The sequence below is a fragment of the Peromyscus maniculatus genome, chromosome 18, assembly GCF_049852395.1.
Source record: "Peromyscus maniculatus bairdii isolate BWxNUB_F1_BW_parent chromosome 18, HU_Pman_BW_mat_3.1, whole genome shotgun sequence".
NCBI classification, from domain to species: domain Eukaryota; kingdom Metazoa; phylum Chordata; class Mammalia; order Rodentia; family Cricetidae; genus Peromyscus; species Peromyscus maniculatus.
The window spans coordinates 40465868-40488092 of NC_134869.1; the positions used below are offsets into that span (position 1 = coordinate 40465868).

The 22225-nt window shown below is 42.8% G+C and overlaps 1 protein-coding gene across 3 annotated transcripts in view; it reads left to right on the top strand.

Moving 5' to 3' along the window:
- The window catches only part of Ptprr (protein tyrosine phosphatase receptor type R), a 249034-nt gene that overhangs the window by 219189 nt on the left and 7620 nt on the right, over positions 1-22225 (top strand). For all 3 annotated transcript variants that reach the window (XM_006988975.4, XM_006988976.4, XM_006988977.4), the window contains 3 exons: positions 2895-3005; positions 4477-4634; positions 7938-8051. In XM_006988975.4, coding sequence (XP_006989037.1) covers positions 2895-3005; positions 4477-4634; positions 7938-8051 — 383 coding nt within the window. The remainder of the gene's footprint in view (positions 1-2894; positions 3006-4476; positions 4635-7937; positions 8052-22225) is intronic.

Sequence of the window (22225 nt, forward strand, 5' to 3'; positions counted from 1 at the left end):
ATCGTCTGCTGGGAGCTGCCTTGTTCTGGTAAAGAATCAAGGGAAACACAAGAAGGCCAGGCAAGCGTAGGAGACCCGAGGGCTTCCATCTTTCAAGTGGACACCACTCAAACCAGGGTGCAGGCACGAAGCTCCTGCCTGGCCAATTTCCTCATTGGTTTTGAAAGCCACCTTCCTTTAAAGAGAGCCCTGCTGCACAGGTCTGCTCTGGACAATGGGGCACGTGTGTCAGACTGCTGAGCACAGCGTAACCTCTTTCTTTGGTCCACTCTTACCAAGAGTCTATCAATCTTCCCCGGGCTCATCTGGGAGACGTGAGTACTAGGATGCGCAATAAGCTACATAACTGAGGCTCCACCGAAAGGAACTAGTCAAATGGGTTAGTAGAAGTGGGTGGGACCCAGGGCTGCACAAGAGATGTGGCAGGTCAAACATGAGGACTTGAGTTTTGCGTACCAAGTGAGCCCATAAAAAGCCTGGTACTCCTGTGTGCTCCTGTAACCCCGGGGCCGTAAACAGGAGGATTGGCGGGGCTCACTGGAGGCCAGCCTGCCTGCAGATTCAGTGACTCAAGAATATAAGGCAGAGAATAATAGTACAGGACACCTGATGTCCTTTTCTGGTCTCTGCATGTGGCTGAATAGGCTTGTGCAGGCAAACACACACACACACACACACACACACACACACACACAGAGAGAGAGAGAGAGAGAGAGAGAGAGAGAGAGAGAGAGAGAGAGAGAGAGAGAGAGAGAGACTCAGATAAACACATAGATAAAGACAGATACAATTCACTCTACCTTTAAAAAAAGAGGGGGTATTTTAATTTTTTAAATTTTATTCATTATTTACCGAGATGGGGAGAACAGGGGTGGGGGCATGCCAAGATCAGATGATAACTTTGTAGAATTGGGTTGCTGCTGCCACCTATGGGATCAAGGGACCAAACTCACTCACCAGTTAACCAAGCTGAGCCCTCTTGCCTGGCACCAGCTTTTAATATTAACGTGAAATCATTCAGGCTGGGCAGCATATAAATAAAGGTGGAATAATTTCAACTTTATTGAAAAGGACAAATATGTGAAGACATTGGGGTTTCTTGTAATGGATGGAAGAAACTGCTTCTCCAGATGGCATGATTTCTTTCCTGTCACTTGAATGTTGGAGTGATGGCATGATGAAGCTTTAGAGGTGTGTTTCTGACATAGAGTATGTCTTCCCTTAACTCTCTGACTCTATGGATGTTTTGCTGGTAATTTGAATTTATGGGTATTTAACCTTTTTTCAAGTGTTCATATGACTTTACCATACATGCAAGGAATCAAGTATCCTGGGTATATAAGACCCTAATTGATGACAGTATGTGAAAAAATGTCTATATAAATGTGTATATGTTTTGGGAGCCTTAAAATATAGCAACAAGGTGGCATTGGGGGGATGTGCTAGAGAGATGGTTCAATGGTTAAATGTACTTACTGCTCTCCCAGAGGACCAGAGCTCAGTTCCCAGCACCCACATTAGATGGCATGCAAATGCCTATAACTCTAGCTCTAGAGAATCAGACACCTTCATCAGACGTCTGTAAGTACATGTATATGTGTACACACACACACTCAAACATGCACATACATGAAAAATCTGTTTTACAAAACTTGGCGACAAGAGCTGACAAGAAGATTGAGTTGATAAAGTCCTTGTACCTGATTGCCCAAGTTAAATCTCTGAGACCCACACAGTGGCAGGAGAGAACGGATTCTGGCAAGTTGTCCTCTGACATCCATACATGACCCATGGCATGTGCATACCCACACGTATATACACGTATGCACACAGCATAAACAAGTAGAATGTAATAAGGAATCAAAACATAGTTAACAATGATATGTCTTAAATACTTACTGTATGCCTGGCTTTTTCCCAAGCACTTGGCATGTGAGATGTTATGAGGAAACTGAGTCCAGAGAAGTCAAGTGTGCTGCTCAGGAACTAAAATCTGAACCCAAGTCCTCTGAGTTCAAAGTCTTCATTTAACCATCATGTTATATCTCCTTGTGGCAATATTATTATCACCCCCATTGAGTCCTTCACAGAGGATCCATTATAAAAACATGGCAAGCATAATTTTGTTCCACGTTTATATCAGTAGGTCTCATAAGGGGAAAAAAAAACATCATTGGACATGGGAAACATAATGCTTTATATATACCAATCACCGCCACACCTGCTTGTATGCTGGGGGATCTTTATTCTGTGAGCAGATAACACATTACAGCTATTCCTGTTAGGCACATTGGTTTGATGAAGCAGGGGATAGAGCCTGGGCTTGGTCACTGTAGGAGAGAGAACATTCCTTATACTCGTTGGTTATTAAGGAATTCTTAAATCCTCGTTAGAGTTTCGGGAAATTTTACCTTGTCATTATGATTGGTGTAGGGTTAAAAGTTAAGTGCAACAAGCACTTTTAAAACACAAACTTTATTGAGGTCTATTCTACACGTCATATACCTCATCTCTCTATATATCATACAGTTCATCTCTCTACATCATACAATTCATCTCTCTACATCATAAAATTCACCTCTCTATACATCATACAATTCATGTGTCTACACATCATACAATTCATCTCATCTTAGTATCTTTACAGAATCATAAAAACTGACTTTTGAAGTTTTTTATTCTTTTCTCATATATTACATCCTGACTGCAATTCCCCCTCCCTCTGCTACCCCAGCCTCTCCGAATTTCTCCAGATACACTCCACTCTGCCTCCCCTCAGAAAACAGCAGGTCTCCTAGGGACTTTTGAAGTTTAAATTAAAGGAGAAAAAAATGAGACTTTTGAAGGAAGAGTATTACAAAGCTTTGCCATGTTCTTTCTCCTCCCCCCCCCAGAAATGTGTGCTCTACTGGCCAGAAAAGAGAGGGATTTATGGCAAGGTTGAGGTTCTGGTCATCAGTGTGAATGAATGTGATAACTACACCATTCGAAACCTCGTCTTAAAGGTAAGATGACGGAGCTGTTGCTGTCTTCAAAGTAGGTGAGAATAAGGGCTACATTTCTGCTTTGAAATGACTTACCCTAAGTACTAACAGATTCAACTTACACAAGCTAGAAAATACTGAGACCACAAACAAGCCATCATGAATCCTTCTTGGTTGCCTGATGCTATTAAAATACGCAACAGTGAAATTAATGTCAGTAGATATAAGGTAGTTCGTGTTGCAGGGTGTTGGCATCATCTAACTTTTATTTGTAGAACATCTCTGACTTAACCTTTGGAAAGCCCTTCACTAAGGCTTAGGCAGGTGACCTCGCCAGGACTTTGATGCTAATGTCATTGTGCTCGAAGCAGCTTTGAGTGGGGCCTGAGAACTGTGGAAGAGAAAATCCACACTGATGCCTGGCTGGGGGAGGCAGGAAGAGCTTGAGGTGCTGATGAGACCTTCAAAAACTTGTAGTTAACAGTCATTCACAGGGGCATCCCTGGACCAGCTTCCATCACAGAAATGGGGTCTTATTCAACTCATGGGGCAGCAGGGGATAACCAGGGTTGCCATGGTATTATTTTCGCTTTGAAAGAATAATCAGCCTAACGACCTCAGTCCTATCTGTCAACAGCCTGCTGCTGGGATAGAATCATCATTGAAAGGAAAGCAGTAAAGGCAGAGAGAGCTACAGGGATGTTTTGTATTCAAAAGCGTAGCAGAGGGAGGCTTTGCAGAAACCTGTTTATAAACACATGCCTGAACAGAAACAGGCCTCCCACCTGAGCTCTGGGTTTTGCGATGGTGTGTGAGCCTTTGCATAAAGTGTTGCCACTCCAGGGATCCCACACAGCTCCTTTACTGCCAAGGGTCCCCACTGTTGTTAAATGCCAACATTTGAGAGGAGTGTAGAACGATCCTTATCGAATATCAAACAAATGTTCTCTATTGGCTAAAATGTTTATATACAATCTGTCAAGATTTAGAGAACAGGAAACCCAGCATATCCCTTTCTCTCTGTTATATTTTCAGCCCTGAAGCAGGTGGCACAGGCTTTTAATCTTGCCACACAGAAGCAGGCAGACCTCTGCGAGTTTGAGGCCAACCTGGTCAACATAGCAAGTTCCAGGATAACCAGGGCTCTATAGTGAGACCCTGTCCCAAGCAATAGCAACATTTTCAGCTACTAAAGCATATCATAAATATATACGTAGTGTAGAGTAGATATGTGATCTATATGATGGGTCCAGACACAGGCCTCGATTCTTAGAGGGTGGGCACTCAACCTTCCCTGTCAAGCCAGGATATACACAATAAAACTTTCTCAAGACGAAAGGGTATTTTTGAAAAGATTCTAGACATTTTTTTTTCCTTCCTAGAAGTTAGCTGGCAGCCAGAAGGGAGATGGGAAGTCACTTGGCGGTTGTGGTGTGGGTGCCTTTCAGTTCCAGAAGTGAATAAGTAATTTGGTGGCCGTTGCTATTTTCAGCAAGGAAGTCACACCCAACATGTGAAGCATTACTGGTACACTTCATGGCCTGACCACAAGACTCCAGACAGTGCCCAGCCCCTTCTCCAGCTCATGCTGGATGTAGAAGAAGACAGACTTGCTTCTGAGGGCCGAGGGCCTGTGGTTGTCCACTGCAGGTAAGGCATGAACTGTTCCTCCTGCCAAAATGGCTATCTGCTCCTTAATCCCTGGACAGGCAGAAATAGGGCTCAGCTTCCTGGATGTAACTTGGTAGGAAATGAAGTATTTATTAAAAATGGACTAACATCTGAATAGTTGAGCCTTTATCAAATGATACTGCCAGAAATTAATTAGACTGTTTAGGGCATTCTTAGCATGCTGAAGATTTGTGTGCTAAATAAATGGCTGTGTGGGCAAGAGGCCCTCCTCCATCATCAGACTCGAAACTCCTTTTGGTTCGTTTTTGTCTCGTTAGTCACTTACACACTAAGAACTGCAGATGCCTTTCATTATGGGTGGAACTTTGTTTTTTCAGATACTGTATGGGTCATGTCTTGATAGTGCCTATTATTAATCTGCCTAAATAGTTAACTGTTTTCAGAATTATCTCATGAAAACCAGGTGGAAAGTAATTTATGAAGTTGGAAATGGGCAAGTAGTCATTTATTTTACGGAACACAAGTGTACACACAGGGCATGGAGGCCAGGTAGACAGCAGCAACAGTGTTCCAGGGAGTTCTTTTCCTCATGGCTAACTTAAAATTCACCTCCCTAAACTGACATTCCCCCCCCCCAACTTGTTTGACTTTTCATGTGGCCAAAGCGAGTCATACATTCATTTCTATGGCGGGCCATGTATTCCATATTATTTTTCAAAATAATTCTTGTTGATTTATTTAACCTTCTAAGGAGCCTAAGAAAACGTTTAATAAAATACATGATTTTAGATTTATTTTACTCTCCTCCTGTTTTGAAACTCTGTGAATTCATTAAAAGTTCTTATGCGTCTATTTAGCAAAGGTGGCGTTACCCAGTTTCCAGCATTAGACTTTCTCCTAAACCCTTGGAGCCAAAGTAGGGTTGGGGGTGGGGAACTAGTTGGGTATAGTTTAGGACTGGAGACCCCACCCAAAAGCATCAAGCACTAAGGATATCTAAACTGAAAGAGGCACTTCCCCTATAAAATTAAGGTCCCTTCTGATTACTACTTCTAAGAATGAGTCCTCCTTTGTTCCCTTCACGCTGCATCCAATGTTGACAGTTATCTTTGGCCCTTCTTTTAATTCTCCTCTCGGTATCTAATCAGTTACCAGATTGGCTTTCCCTTCAAAGCTTCCCCCACAATCGCACTTCCTGTCCATCCACCCTAATCTGGGCCCTTATGACCTCATCCATGTAGTTTAGAAGTAGTTGAATAATTGCACACACATACCCTTCTCCCTGGGGCCACTCTGGCCTAGCCCGTGTGCTTCTCGGAGATGATGTTCCTGAAAATGTTTGTGTGACCTACAGCCCTTGTTCGAAACTGGTGGAAGGGTTCACCACACCTCAAGCAAATGTGCTTAGCCTTGACTCTGCAGATAACACTACAGAGATAAGTGAATTACTTGATATTATTTGAACAAGTTTGAATGCATACGTGAGCTTCTTTCCGGAGAGTTCCCATCCAATTCTTTTAAATGTTCTTAAGTGTAGAGGATGTAGCTCACTTCTCAGCCTCTCATGGAGGATCATAGTTTCCAAGCCTGGTTTGTTTCCTGCTTTTGTACTCAAAGAACTTTCTTTTCCATTTCAGCTAACCTACTGCCTGTCCTAAGTCACATATTCTGTTTTGCATCAAATTCTTTCTTGATATTATTGTTGCACCTGGGATATATGTTCTCATTCATGATAGACAAACTACCTGCCATTCCTAGGATATGGTTAAATTCCTATTTCTTCAAAGAAACAAAGTCTTTATGGACATTTCAATTAAAGGGGACCCATTCCTTATAAATTTTTAGTTGTATTCAGTTAAAAAAAATTAAATGTAAGAAATATGGTTCATGAAAATACAGTAGCACATATGATAAAAAAAAAAAAAAAGACAACAAAAAATGCAAAGTGAAATGTTTGTTCCATTAAGATTTTTCTAGGTCATGAGTACCAGGATGAGTAGGTTAGATGTTGTGTTATAACCAATGGGAGTAAGCAACAGTGTCTGAGTAAAGAATAATTATGTCCTTAGTTTGTAACAATGAACCTAGCAGCTATACCATGAACCAATCCAAGAAAAGACTTGAGAATTGGGAAGCATTATGACCCCCTCCAGCCCCCCCGCTGATCATGAAATGAGTAGTATACACTGAGAATACAAATCCTCTACAGAAAGGAAAGCTCGGATTCCAAAGGCTCAATTGAGCTACAAAATAGAAAAAAAAAAAATGGTGACAGATGGGATGTGGGAAGTGAGAGAGGTACAGATGCGAAAGTTGGAGCCAAGATTCCTAGACTGGAAAGTTTTGTGCTGATGGGTAATACCATTGAGGGAGAGATAACTAGATGTACATATTGAAGTATATTGAACTTGTGAAAAGTAACATCGAGAGTTCCACCTTGGAAGAGAAGTTTGGGGACTTGAGATACAGAGTTGAGAGAAAATTGCATAAGGGTGGTGATCAAAAATGGGGGGAGGGGCTAAAGTTGAATCTTTAGACTTACTATGTAAGGCAGGTAAATAGATAAATTCTCTAAAACCCATGGTATTTCTATTAAGTGATCATCTCAAAGTAAGTGATTGGAAATATGTGCCTCCCGTCCCATCCTCTCTCCTAAATAGAAGTAAATCTTTGGTTTCCGCTGGACTCCAGCATCTAACCGCATCTCCCGGTCAGCCCTCATCCCAGAACCCCCTGGCCCCTGTGGCAATACCAGCCTTCTTGTCCTCTAGGCCTAACTCGCTTTCTTTTCTTTTTAATTAATTTATTTTTACTTTATGTGCATTGGTGTTTTACCATGGGTGTTTGGTCCCCTGGAACTGGAATTACAGACAGCTGTGAGCTGCCATGTGGGCACTGGGAATTGAACCTGGGTCCTCTAGAAGAGCAGTCAGTGCTCTTAACCACTGAGCCATCTCTCCAGCCCCACCTAACTCTCTTTGACATTTTGTTTTTCCACTGTTCACATATAGACAATGTGATGTGTCTAAATATTTCCTTTCTTATTGACTGCCTATTCTTTCTAGAACAATTACAATATCTGCTCATCATCCTCCCAACCCCTCACCCCTTCCCACTACACTCATTCTACTACTTGTAATTAAACGAAAGAATCTGTTCTAAGCACAGCGCAGGCTAGATGTGGGATGATCAGCACATGGCAGTTTTATTATTGTTACTACTAGTCCTCATAGTTTCAGAGTTTAAAAGTATACTTTTTAAAGAATGCAGCTTAACTTGTTTTTCCTTGTCTTCTCCTCCTTCCTTTCCTTTCCCATTCAGTGCAGGGATTGGAAGGACGGGGTGTTTCATCGCTACATCCATTGGCTGTCAACAATTGAAAGAAGAGGGAGTCGTGGATGTACTAAGTATTGTCTGCCAGCTTCGTGTAGACAGGTACGTGGGCAGGGGTTGGCATCATAGAGACCTCAGTCCGAGCAGCACTGTCCATCACAGGCTCATCTAATCAACCTCACTTCATGAACATGACAGCTCTAAGGTCCTAGATCTCCATACTAAAGAACATGCAGTGCAGGGAGACAAGATGACCCAGTGGGTAAAGCATTGTGCCTTCACAAACATAAAGACCAGAGTTTGGATCCCCAGTAACCACAAAAAAGCCAGTGAGCATGACAACCTGTGTATCATCCCAGAGGGCAGGAAGTGAAGGCAGAAAATCCCTAGAACAATTTTGCCGGCTAGACTAGCCAGAAAGTGAGATCCAGGTTCAGTGAAAGAATGCCTCACTATGCAAGGGGAAGAGTGATTGAGGAAGACACTTAACATTAACCTTGTACTGCCATGTACACAGATACACACACACACACACACACACACACACACACACACACACACACACACACACACGTGCACCCAGTGTGCCCACATATACAGACACAGACACACACACACATACTAATATACACACTCACAAGCACACACAGGCAAAAAAAAGAGAGAGAAATATGCATTACATTAAAAAGATATCTAAGCAAGACAGTCTAGGCTATAGAGAGCCGACCAAGGGAGGAGCAGGGGGTGGTGGAGATGGAAGGAGAGGTGGGGAGAGGGAAGGAGGGGAATGGGGGAAGGAAGAAACTGAAGATCCAGGCACATGGGAACACAAGTTGGAGGCCTGCCTGGGCTACAGAAGAACTTAACCACAAAACAACAACAAAAAGATATTAAAGAAACTGATTTGTAGCACCAACCATCAGAAGCCCAAATACCGAAGCTCATGGTTAATTCTTCCTCATCTTCAATATGTTTATAATGTCTTAAATCCAAACCCCTTCACGTATAATCTGCCATTCCTTTTGATTTAATTGAACCACTTAGTTTAGTATTTTGAATCTTTAACAATGAACATATTTGGTATTAACAAGAGTGCTTTTTAAAATCTGCTTTCAAAATGTGGTGAAATATACATGGCATCTTAAGCATTTTTAAGTGGAGATTATGTAGTGAGTGCATTCGTACTGTTATACAAACAACGATCAGAATTGCCTTCACTTCGCAAAACTCTGTGTCCATTAAAGAGTCCCTCTACCAACCCAGCACTTGGAAATCGTTCTGTCTTTATACATGACTATTCTTGGTCCTCCTCATCGTCTTCTCCCTCCTCCTTCTTCAGCACATCATCTTTATTCTTCTTTTCAGTTTTTTTGGTTTCATGTAGCACAGACTAGCCTCATTTTCTGTGTACCATGTACTACCACACTTGAATCTAGGAAACATTCATTAGCAAAATCATGCTATAGTTACCCTTTCGTACCTGGCTTCATTTCATGTAGCATGGTATCTTCGAGGTTTATCCATGTTCTGACATGTGTCAGAATGCCCTGAATAATATTCCATTATATGTCTATAAGACACTATGTTTATCTACTCATCTGTTGATGAATGTGTGTATTGCTTCCATATTTTATCAATTATGAATAATGATATTACAAACATGAGTATTTACATGTTTATTTTAGACTCTGTTTTCAATTCTTTGGGATATTACTGGATTAATTCCCAAGTAGTCCAAACAATTCTTGTTTTCTACAAGAATTCCTACAACTTTATTATCCTTTTTTAAAAAATACAGTAGCTATCCAAATGTGTCTAAGTGGGAAGGTTACCCTTATGATGATCAATGCTAAGTTTGAAAACAGAACAGAGAAGAAACTTCTTGCCCCACAGCTAAGCCTGAGTGGTGAATGGAGAGAGTTGGGTCACTGATAGAGAGCAAGAGTAGATACCCCTTAAAGAGTGTGGCTTGGAGGGAGGGTGAGCAGCAGGTCTCCAATGGACAGGGCAGCTCTACAGGGAGAAGGTGGACACACAGGGCTCTCTCCTTTCATCCAAACAGCTAATACTTAGCAATCTGATACCCAGGGTTGTTCTAGATATTCAACATGCAAATACAGCCATACACCAATGAATGAAACTTCTTGTCCTTTGAGTAAGACTATATGAGTCAGAAGAAAGTACTGTGAAATGATCCAACAAACAAGGCATGGGAGCTGAGTTCCTTGAACTTCAGCCCTGTTACCTAGGGCTCCCTGAGAGTAACACTGTATAGTTATAGTTATTTAAGGTCTCTGTTCAATGGTCAGGTCAAGCACTGGGATGCACACCTATAATCCCAGCACTTTGGAGGCTGAGGCAAGAAGATCACTGAGAATGTGCTAGCCTGGACTAAATTATTGAGTACAAGGGCAGACAGAACTGCATATCAAGACTCTATCTAAAATTTAAAACATACACAAACACAGAGAGAGAGAGGGGGGGGGGATCTAATAAATATTTTTGAGCACCTACTATGTGCTGTGTTCTGAGATTTCAGTAAAGGAAACAAAGGGATATTCTAGAAATGCAATAGAGAAGTGTGTGTGTGTGTGTGTGTGTGTGTGTGTGTGTGTGTGTGTGTGTGTGTGTGTGTGCACCAGTACACCATGTATATGGCACTTGGAATAGTGTGTGGCACATAGAAGCCACTGGGAAATGGCACTTGGTTATTAGTATCTAAATTACTCTACATATCTGTCCTTCCTTTTATGCCTTGGTTCAGTAGACTGTCCATCATTGCAGTTCAGACTCTGGGCTCTAACACTGCATCTCTATCTCGTCTTTCACTGCTTCTAACGTGTGGTCTTAATGGGCTCCCTTGACTTCTCCATTTCCTAACTTTCTCATCTGGAAAACGGAATTAATAACCGTGTATACACTCCGTTATGACAGCAAAGACTGTAAATGTGAAGTTCCCGCACATAGTAAGTGTTCGATCAAATTTAACTACAGTGATTATCAGTATAGGCGGTAAACACATTAAATCTTCCCCTGCAAGTGACAGAGCCATAGACTCACCTCACGGGCTTGTAGGCTGCATTTAAGTGGGATGGCGCCGATAATGTGGTTAAGCACTCAACCTACATTTCTTATCCTGACTTCATCCTCTCTATTTCCTAATTTGCATATTCCAAAATGCCACTGCCTTTAAAAGTATTTTCATTATGTACATACTGAAAATCAGTAGCAATATTCCCACTCTTCAATTCCAATTGCCATCTTGGACTTGAAAGATCCTTTTGCCTGCACCCAGTACAATGCATAGTCTCAATGGGTGAAGGTGCTTGGGACCAAACTCAAGGACCTGAGTTCAATCCCCAGGACCTACATGACAGAATGAGAGAACTGACTCCAACAAGTTGTCCTCTGCTCTCTACACATGTGCCTTCATGTGCCCCCCCCCCAACAGATACACATACACAATACAAATACATGTAATTTGACACCAAAAATTTTTAAGAAGATCTGACTGGTTCTCCAGATTTGGAGACCTATTTTCACCTCTTGGATCCTAACACAGAGGTTAAGGCGGAGGAGCCTGGTGAACCCAGAACTCCTGCTATATTGACTTTAATCTCTACTGTTGCATACATGTGTAAATAAGCCCCAGTATGGGACCCCAAGTCCCTGAGGCTCTCTGATGCTTAGCTCCAAGTCAAATGCTGCTTTCCTGCTCCAGTGCCAGAATTCCATGAACACCATTCAAAAGTATAAGGAGGGAGACTGACTCTGAGACAAGGGGGCACCCAGCAGCACCTGCCCTGACGCCATTTCAGACACTACACTGAGTAAGGCCCTTGGCCTGTGCGTGGCTGTGGCTCCCCTCACTGTTGATCTCACCCACCCACCCCCCATCTCTCACCTCCCCGACTCACTTTGTAGCCTGACCTCTGCCTTGGTCTCCACTTCCCTGTCCGTCCCCCTGCCGACTCCACTGAATTGTTCTCTAGTTTTAAAAGGAATCACAATACATCTTTTTTAATCCTATCAAAATGCCTCCTCTATCTCCTCTTTCCTTCCTACAGCAAGTGGCCAGAAATTTTGGCCTTGGCCTTCTATCAGCACCAAGGTCTTCCCACGGGGCTGGACATTTTTATTCCTGATAGACTCTGTAAAACATATCCGAATTCCCTGCTGATCTGAAGTTTGTCCTTGGATTTGAGTTGCTGCCAATATGTGTGTCAAGTATATTTAGCTGATTTCCTAAGACCCCTGCATGTAAGTTCACTCTTGGGGCTGCTCATTTGGAAACAGACACTGTCCCTAACGTTTTCCTCGAGAAGTTGTTTTCCCCTAGCCTGCCTCCCGTGATGTGTCCCTTCCTTTAGTTGCCCACCCCCTTGGAGTTATGAAAAGCATAACAGAGTCCTTCCTCCTCTTTTCTCCTCCTCATCCTTTTACTTCTTCCCCATCTTTCCCCCTTGCTCTAACGGTTCAGCGGTTTCCTGATAGAGCTTTCCTTTAAAATTCCACCCACTAGCTGACGGCTGCAAATGCCTTTGCCTCTGAAAGGAAAGCCAAGCCAGGCCCTTTGGCACACACCCAACAGTTCAGAGGCTGAGGCAGGAGGATTTCGAGTTTGAGGCTAGCCTTGATTTCCAGCGAGACCATGTCTCACAAAAGGGGAGGGGAGAAAGGGAAAGAAAAGGAAGGAAGGAAGGAAGGAAGGAAGGAAGGAAGGAAGGAAGGAAGGAAGGAAGGAAGGAAGGAAGGAAGGAAGGAAGGAAAGAAGGGAAAGAGAAAGAGAGAAAGAAAAAAAGAAAGAAAGAAAGAGAGAGAGAGAGAGAGGGAGAGAGAGAGAGAGAGAAGGGAGGGAGGGAGGGAGGGAGGGAGGGAGGAAGGAAGGAAGGAAGGAAGGAAGGAAGGAAGGAAGGAAGGAAGGAAGGAAGGAAGGAAGGAAGGAAGGAAAAGAGAAAGAAAGGAAGGAAGGGAGGAAGGAAGGAAGAAAAAGAGAAAGGAAGGAAGGGAGGAAGGAAGAGAGAAAGAAAGGAAGGAAGGGAGAAAGGAAGGAAAATATAGTCTTAAAATATCTAGATGTCACCCTATTCTTTTGCACAGTGTCTTTCTTTGGTGCCTCTTCAGCCTCTGCCCTTCCTTTATGATCTCTCTGGCCAACCCAGCCTTCTACTCAGGACCCCTCACATTCCAGAATGTGTTATTCAACAGACGTAAATGTATCTCCTTAGGAATTCTCTACCGTGGTCTACACAGCACATGCTTCATTTAACTCACAAAGTGAACTTGAAAGTGTGAGGCAGGGAGCAAATTCTTTAGGTTCTTCTTTCTTATGTTTTTTCAAAGATAAAGCAGTAACATTAGACCATGGAGAGTGACCCCTGCCTGTAATCCCAGCACTAGGAAGGTAGAGTCTGGGGGATCTGGTGTTCAAAGTCACCCTAACCTAATCTGTGTACTGGGTTTGAGGACAAACTGAATCCCATAAGAAAGATGTTGTCTTAAAAACAAAACAACAACACCAAAAAACAAAAACAAACAAAATGAAACAAAAAAAGCCATTAAAATGCAAAATAAACAAAAGACAGCTAGTAACTTGTTCAAAATCATGCGGAAGTGGCAAAATGGATTCGTTTGGAATCCAGGCCTAAGGATTTCTCACTCAGACGGCATAAATAGCAAGATGGAAGCTGGCGTTATTTTGCAATGCTTGCTGTCAAACTGCTTGGATGGTGCATTGCTAATTAAAAGCACACCGTGGCAATAATGCACTGTGGGGTTTAAACCATTTTAGTGTGAATGACCGCTGCCTCATAAACACATGGGGTGCTCGGAGCTCAATCTGAGACGCACAGGAAAACTTCCTGATGCCAGGATCTCTCTCTATGGCAGATGTCTGAAAACCCTGTGTAGAGTGAATGTCTAAAATACTGTTTTTAGCCAGGCACGGAGGCACACACCTCCAAATCCCACCGCTTGAGAGTGGAGGCAGAAAGTTCAAGGTCCACCTCAGCCACATACTGAATTTGGATGCCAGCCTGAGCTACATGAGACCCTGTCTATCGTAAATAAAATACAATTTAAAACTACTGTTAGCAAGTCAGTCTTTGCCTAACAAACCACGAATCTAGGCTTGGGAATCGAGAGTAACACTTTATATCCCCTTCCACCATGAATACTAGAGATAGTGCAGCTCCTTAGATTAGGACTACATAGAGAACTTGCATTTTGACGAAGGGACACAGAGGAAGGGGATCAAGATGCCAGACACACCTTGGAATGGACTTGCAGACCACGGCAGGTCAAGCTTTGTGCACTAGGAAGACCTGGGACACTGAAGCAGAAAAACCAGCTTGGGACGCCTCCGATGGAAAGCATCAGATCCATAACATACAAGGGGAAAGGTCAGGGAAAATGGCGATCTCCTTGTATAAAAAAAAGATTAAGCTATTTCTAGATGGTGGGAGCAGAGTATTAACCCAAATAGAGGATCCCTCTCACCACAGAGGTGGGTTCTATATAAATCCACACATTGAAATCTCTTGAAATGAGCCTTACCTTGGGTTGATTTCAGGATGGGTGTTTGGGACAGGCTGTGGGACAGGCTCTAGAGATGTCTGCTCAGAGTGGTTCTTTATCCTTCCATTCAGCAAATATCACTGAGCACCTAGTGCTGAACATGTTATAGGGTACCTGGTTATGGAAAGATGAATTCCCTAGAATATTTCATCACCTTATGTCCCTCTATGAATGATTATTTATTGACTGCCTGCTAAATGTCAGAGCCCCTAAGTTAATATTCAGGAAAAAAAAAAAAGAAGGAAGGAAGGAAGGAAGGAAGGAAGGAAGGAAGGAAGGAAGGAAGGAAGGAAGGAAGGAAGGAAGGAAGGAAGGGAAAATGATTCTAAAACAAGTCTGAAGAAGAAGCTATAAAGGTCTGAAAAGTTCCCCAGCAGACACTGATTTCAAACTGTTGACATATTCTTCCACAGTGATTTAACCACACAAAACTCCCCTCAAAGAACACTGGAGTAGGAAAGAAAGAAGTATAAGACACACAAACTATTCTTCTAAATTTTGGTGGTAATTTGAACATGACAGGGACCATGACATGAGGAAAGGGAAAGATTGTCCTTCGATTATTAAACACTGATCATAGTAAGAGATAATACTCAAGATCCACAGGCCTTTCTTGAACTCTCTTACTGTGTGTGTGTGTGTGTGTGTGTGTGTGTGTGTGTGTGTGTGTGTGTGTTGTGTGTGTGTTACTAGAGACTGAATCTGAGGCCTCAAATTTGCTAGGAAAGCATTCCACCACTGAGCTATATCCCTAATCCCTTTCTTGGTTTCTTGTTGTTGAGAAAGAGTTTAATTTAGTTGCCCAAACTGACTTTGAACTCACAGAAGCCCAGTCAGGCCTTGAAACTCCTGATTAGCAGGAATTCCAAGCCTGCAACACCAGACACAGCTTAAACTTTGTATTTATTTTTTATTTTTTATTTTTTTTATTTTTTGGTTTTTCCAGACAGGGTTTCTCTGTGTAGCTTTGCACCTTTCTGGATCTCACTCTGTAGACCAGGCTGGCCTCGAATTCACAGAGATCCACCTGCCTCTGCCTCCTGAGTGCTGGGATTAAAGGTGTGTGCCGCCGCCACCGCCGCCGCCGCCGCCGCCGCCGCCACCACCACCACCACCACCACCACCACCACCACTACTGCCCGGTCAGGTCAGCTTTGTATCGTTTTAGCAATGGCCTCTGCCCACTGGTGCTGCAAGCCTGTGTACAGTGAGTCTTCTAATCCACCCCTCCCTCTGGGCAGGGTGGCTCACGCCTGTATTCCCAGCACTTGAGATACCACAGCAAAAGGATTACAGGGAGTCTGGGGCCAGCCTGAAGTAAACAGAGAGTTTGAGGCCATCACAGGCTACGGAGTGAAATCCTGTCTCTGAATGAAAAACAAATAATCTACGCTGCTCTTGTAGCTGCTTCTTCAGTTAAGTCAATGATGGCTAGGAGCTTAGAAAAAACAAGACAGTGACTTGGATATGAGACTTATCTCACAATCGGGTAAGTTAAGGGTTTGAGCACTGGTCAGAAGCAAAAATCCTGATTGGAAAAAAAAATGTATTACAATACATGTTTGTTGTTGTGAAACCAGACAAGAGAAGGACATTTATACTCAAATCACAAATCTACACATCAGCAATAAACTCAAGTGGTCTCGTTTCAGACAGAGCATTTAGGCTGAGTGGATGTTTCCAGTTACAAAACAGTAACACAGCCTTCCAGTGGACTCCCCATTTTTCTGGCAAAGCACTATTATTACTGGCTTTCAGCAACTTCCACGAATAGATACCACAGTTCTCGTGGAAGATTCATAAGCTTGTGGTTCTACTTTTAATAATACTTTTGAGCATATTTGCAGCTAAAATAGGGTATTTTTTCTAAGTAGTTCATATTCAGTGCAAGGCACCCACACATGTTTTCTTTAGAAGAGTATTAATGTATCATCCCCTCTTCCCCATAGTTTTTAATCAAAAGACAAGGTGCTGTGACAACTGGGACTGTGTGGTAGGAGAGTATGCAGGCAACCATGTACTATGTAAAATCGGGCATCTCTAGACCATAGGTCAAGATGCTTGAAGCAGATCCTACCTCTGCCCCAGACTTTCTGTGACCGCTCATCCACTCTAGACCTCTCTGCCTATTAGCATAAAGAAAGATGGACCCCAACCCCTTCTGGTATGAAGACCCCATTGGGGGAGTAAACAACTTCATAGGCCTCCAACCTTGCATTTTGAATCTCGTGTTTATAAATTAGTTTTCATTCCATGATTCACAATAACACCTGCATGCATTTGAAAGTAAGTGACGCATGCACTGTGTTTAGTTGGGGTCCTGATATAGTTGGGAAACTCATAGGAACCTCAAGTGGGATGCCTTTTCAACCCTGAGGTGCAGTGATTGGGGGATGATGATCCCTTGTGTTCTAGCATCCCTCTTAGGGGTTGCTTTATTGGGGTCTCTTATCCTTGGTTACACGAAGAACAATGACATTGTAATAATAGCCACAGCATGTGCCTGCTGCCTACTAGGAAAAGGATGCTGTAAAAATATCTGGCCTCAGAAATAGTAACTACAGGATTCATTCTTAAAGGGGAATCCAAAATAAAAAGGATGCCACATTTCCCAGCTCAATTCACATATTAAATATTTGTGTGTGTGTGTGTGTGTGTGTGTGTGTGTGTGTGTGTGTGTGTGTGTTGGGACTGAACGTAGAGTCTCATAAATTATATCCCATCTCTCTTTTTGCTTTTGGTTTTGAAGCACAACCTTACTAAGTTCCCCAGAATGGCTTTGAACTCACTCTGTGACTAAGACAGGTCCGGCTTGAGATCCTTCTGCATCAGCCGCTCAAGCAGCTGGCAATATAGGCTTATATTAACATTAACTTAACTAATGCTTGATTTCCTTTTAACACCCTAAACTAAATTTCTAATTTTACTCAAATTTTTAAATGGTCAGATTTGGGATGTTTGTTTGTTTGTTTGTTTGTTTGTTTAGCAAAGACTGTTGTTTTCTGGAGTGGGAGACTTCAATAGGTTAAGCACAGAGTTACAAGTTCATGGACTAACATTTTCACAATGATCCTGAACTTCTTGATAAATAAACCAGGGGGAAATGCCTACTTCTGATTATTTTGGGTTAGATTGTTACAAACGCCAGGTAAGTACACCTGATAAGTACAGGGAACTTTGTGTTGGCTGGTATGGAAAGAAATGTTTGAGTCAGTCACCTTTTCCTATTGAGATGGTTACTAGACATGCATAAACTGGCAACTTAAAAATAAAATTAGAGGAAAGAGAGGACCCATAACATTAGTATCAGAAAGAACACGGTGCAATCATTTTGTAGTGCTTACAAAGTCCTTTTACACTTCTCTGAATCTTCTAACCTCAAATACCGCTAATTGAGAATTCAGTTGCTATGGAGCTTTATCAGCCAATCGCCTTTCGCCATGTAACTCACTCGCCAACAGACTCACAACAGTGCCCAAGCTGTGCCACGGGAGAGTGATGTAAGGTCATTTATGCACTGAATATAATATATGCACTTGTCTCTTTAAAAAAAAATAAAGATAGAGCCGGGCGGTGGTGGCGCACGCCTTTAATCCCAGCACTTGGGAGGCAGAGGCAGGTGGATCTCTGTGAGTTCGAGGCCAGCCTGGGCTACCAAGTGAGCTCCAGGAAAGGCGCAAAGCTACACAGAGAAACCCTGTCTCAAAAAAAACCAAAAAAAATAAATAAATAAATAAAAAAAAAATAAAGATGGAGGCTGAGAAGATGGCTCCATGGGTAAAGTGTTTGCCAGAGAAGTGGGACCTGAGTTTGAACCCCCAAAACACACTAAAGTTACAGCAGAAGACAGCTGTAATCTAAGTTGTCCAACAGTGAGATGGAGGGTGAGGATGGGAGAATTCGAAGAAGCCAGTGGGCCAGATGGACTTGCATAGACAAAAGCAAATGATAAAGATGTTCTGATTTCAGTGAGATGGAAAGGCAAGAACCAAAACACATATGCATTCACGCATCATACACAGACACACACACACACACACACACACACACACACACACACACACACACTCACACACTCACACTCACACACACACTCAATGATAACCCTAACTAATAATAATGATCACCAGGTGGTGGTGGCGCATGCCTGTAATCCCAGCTCTCGGGAGGCAGAGGCAAGCTGATCTCTGTGAGCTCAGGGCCATCCTGGTCTACAAAGTGAGTTTTGGGACAGTCATGGTGGGTACACAGAGAGAAACCCTGTCTCAAGAAACAAACCAAAAAAAAAATCATATATATGTATAGATATAATAAAGTATTTATTTATTTAAAATAATAATAATAATGATCTATAATAATAAAATGGCCCAAGAACACTGAGAAACTACGTCATAGACATTACAAGAGAATGACTGAAAAGGAGCCTGTGAGTGTCCAGACATCTAGCAGGGAGGAAAGGAATATGTGCTATTGCAGATTGATTGCAGACATTTTCCCCCACTATATTTCCCCCAACTCCCCCGGACCGCCGAATACCAGCAGAATGTGAAAACAGAATTTAGAAAGTGAAACTTATATTGGAATCTCTGGATTGAAAGCTTTCATCACATTCTTTGACGCCCTTCACAGAACAGGAAGCAGTCTGTCTAATCCTGGGGTTTGTTTTGAGAGTTAGTGAAGTCTGTAACTGTCTCAGTGTGCCCTTACCTTGGGGGCCTTCAAAGTGGAATGACATCCAATGGCTTCACCTGTACCTTCCCAGACTGGATAGAAAGCACTTCCGGTGTGCGTCACATCATTGTTGAAATGTTTTCATTACTCACTTCAGTTTGGTAGATTGCTTTTTTTTTTTCTTAACATACCCATCTGAGAGAAGGAACATACATGCCATCAATATCCTATTTTAATGTATGTCCTCAAATATTCTTTGTCTCCAAAAAATAGCTAAAATAATTTCAAATCTGGTTTCTACTCCTTATTGTAATCTTATCAAGCACAGCCTGACATTTACTGCATTTCTGTGTTCCACACTAACCACAACACTACACCCAGTGTGTTCCAAAGGCCCCATTGGAAGATTAGGAATTCTGAATTTTGCCTTACTTATTCTCAGGGCATCTAGAGATGAAGTCCCAGAAATTGGTGTGTGTTTTCCTGACATTCTGGTTTGGGAGATCCTAATAAGAGGCCCTCTTTGTAAAGCAGGTTTCACAATGGAACCTTGCAAGGATTGCCAGGACAACATTTATCTTCATTCTAGCTAGGACTTAACTGAATGTTAGCCTACTTATTCAGTGTGTGTGTTGGGGGAAGGTGGATAATTTTCAGGGAAAAATTTAACTTGAAAACAATGCTAAAGCTAGTTCTGGGGGTGTAGCTTAACTAATAGAGAGCTTGCCTAGCATGCCCAAAGGCCTGGGTTCAATCCCCAGCACCACATAAACCAGGAATGGTAGTATATACTTAGAATCCCAGAACGAGGGGGTAGAGTCAGGCAGATCAGAAGTTCAGGGTCTTTCTCAGCTACATAGAGAGTTCAGATCCAACCTGGTGTGTGTGTGTGTGTGTGTGTGTGTGTGTGTGTGTGTGTGTATACAAATATTAGAGCTATAATCAAATCATCACTTGATCTGCACTGACTTTTATGCCCAATAAATATTCTATTTCAGAGAAAGTGTCAATGTTCAAAACATTTGGTGGGAGGGGGATTGGGCTCAGTTGGTAAAGCTTCTTTTGTTTTGTTTTGATTTGATTTGATTGTTGTTTTATAAACATGAGGACCTGAGTTCAATCCTCAGAACCTATGTTTAGAAAATGCTGCATGTGGTAGTGTGAGTTTGTAATCCCAGGACTGGAGAGTCAGAGGCATGCAGATTTCTGAGGCTCACTAGCCAGCAGGCCTAGCCTACTTTGAAAGTACAGGCCAATGAGAGGACCTGGTTTTTTTTTTTGTTTGTTTGTTTGTTTTTTGTTTGTTTGTTTTTTAAAAAAAGTGGCTAGGGTCTGAAGAATGACATCTGAAGTTATTCTCTGTCTTCCATATGTATACATGCATGTGTGCACGTGCATGTGCACACACATATGCACATACATGTACATACAACCCACAAAATATCTGTTCAAACATCAGTCATGGTTATGCTTTAGTTCTCCCTTGCTGTCTGTTGTCTTTGTGTTGCTTTGCTTTCGAGTCAGGGTCTCCATTATGTAGCTCTGTCTTTCCTGGAACTGGAAACCCGAACTCACAGAGATCCACCTGCCTCTGCCTCCCGAGGGCCAAGATTAAAGGCCGGAGCCACCACACCTGGCTTTGTTTTGTGTTCTTTAAATAGGGTCTCATGTGGCCCAGTCCCAATCCTCCTGCCTCCACCTCGAACATACTGAGATCACAGACCTACACCACCACACCCAACTGAATTCTCCTTTCTTGATAGGACATCTGCTAAAGATCTGGGGAAACTTTGGTGGAGGGGCTGGCACAGTGCACAGCTGGGCCCTGGACTGGGACAGCCGACTCAGCCTCCCTTGACTCATGCCAAAACCATCAGACCTTTACCCATGAGGCACATTAACGTCTACACCTTTTGTTCTAAATTTACTGTACCAAACTTTACCAAAAGAATTCCAGATTTGAAAAGAATAAAAAGCAAAGGCTCGAGAGTTCCATTGTTAACCCAGAAGTGAGTCACCACTGCAGAATTCCTTCAGGCTACTGATTAGACCGGATACTGGCTGGGTGGTACGGCAGGAAAGGCCATAGCTCTGTGTGTGTGTGTGTGTGTGTGTGTGTGTGTGTGTGTGTGTGTGTGTGTAACAGTCACAAAAGGTCACAATTTTAACATGTTAAAAGCCAAAGCTCTCTCCTGGGCATCTGGGAGGCTCTGCGAGTTTTTGTCTTGTTTTGTTTGGTTTTTTTCCAAAATACCAGCTCACTTGCAAAGCGTGGGCAGCGGAGTCCTACGTGTTTCCCTCTTCTGGCTTCAGTCGACCCCCAGCTGACACAGTTGCGTGCTTCCCTGCTCGGGAAGGAGCTGACCCTGATCTCTGGGCTTGGCGGAGCTGATGAGATGAGATATCTGCCATGTCTAGGAAGGGTAGCATATCTGAATGCTTTCTGGTCTGGTTCACTGTCTTCCTAGTCTATGGCCACAAGGAAAGCAGAGCCCACCCACCTTTACAACAAAGGGAGCTACTTTGTTTCCGGAGCATAGGGGATGTCATACACAGGATAAACTAATAATCTAAAATACAATCCCAGGCTTTCCAAGAGAGCATCACCAGATCCTCAGCATGGCTTAGGAGTGAACCATGACTGTCCCAAGCAACTAGGTATAGTGATCAACCCAGGTATAGTGTCAACCGAACACTGATTCAAAGAACAAAGATGTGCAGCATCTATTTAGTACTTTGACACCAGCAGCCACTGTGCTAAAGCGTTTTTGAATTATCTATTAAGCCCTACAGAACTTGCAGCCTTATTAGGTAAACACGTTCACTTACCAGGCCAGTGCTTTTCAAGCTCTTTTGTGGGTGTGAACAATGGAAAATTTCTTGCAGACAAAATCTTCCACATCGCACCAATGTGAAGAGCCACTAAAAGCGCGGCTACCCTAGGGACAGCTGGGACTGATGGGGACGCGATCAGCTCACCTCCGCCTTCTCCCCGACACCACCAGGAGCCAGGGACTCCTGGAGTTTCG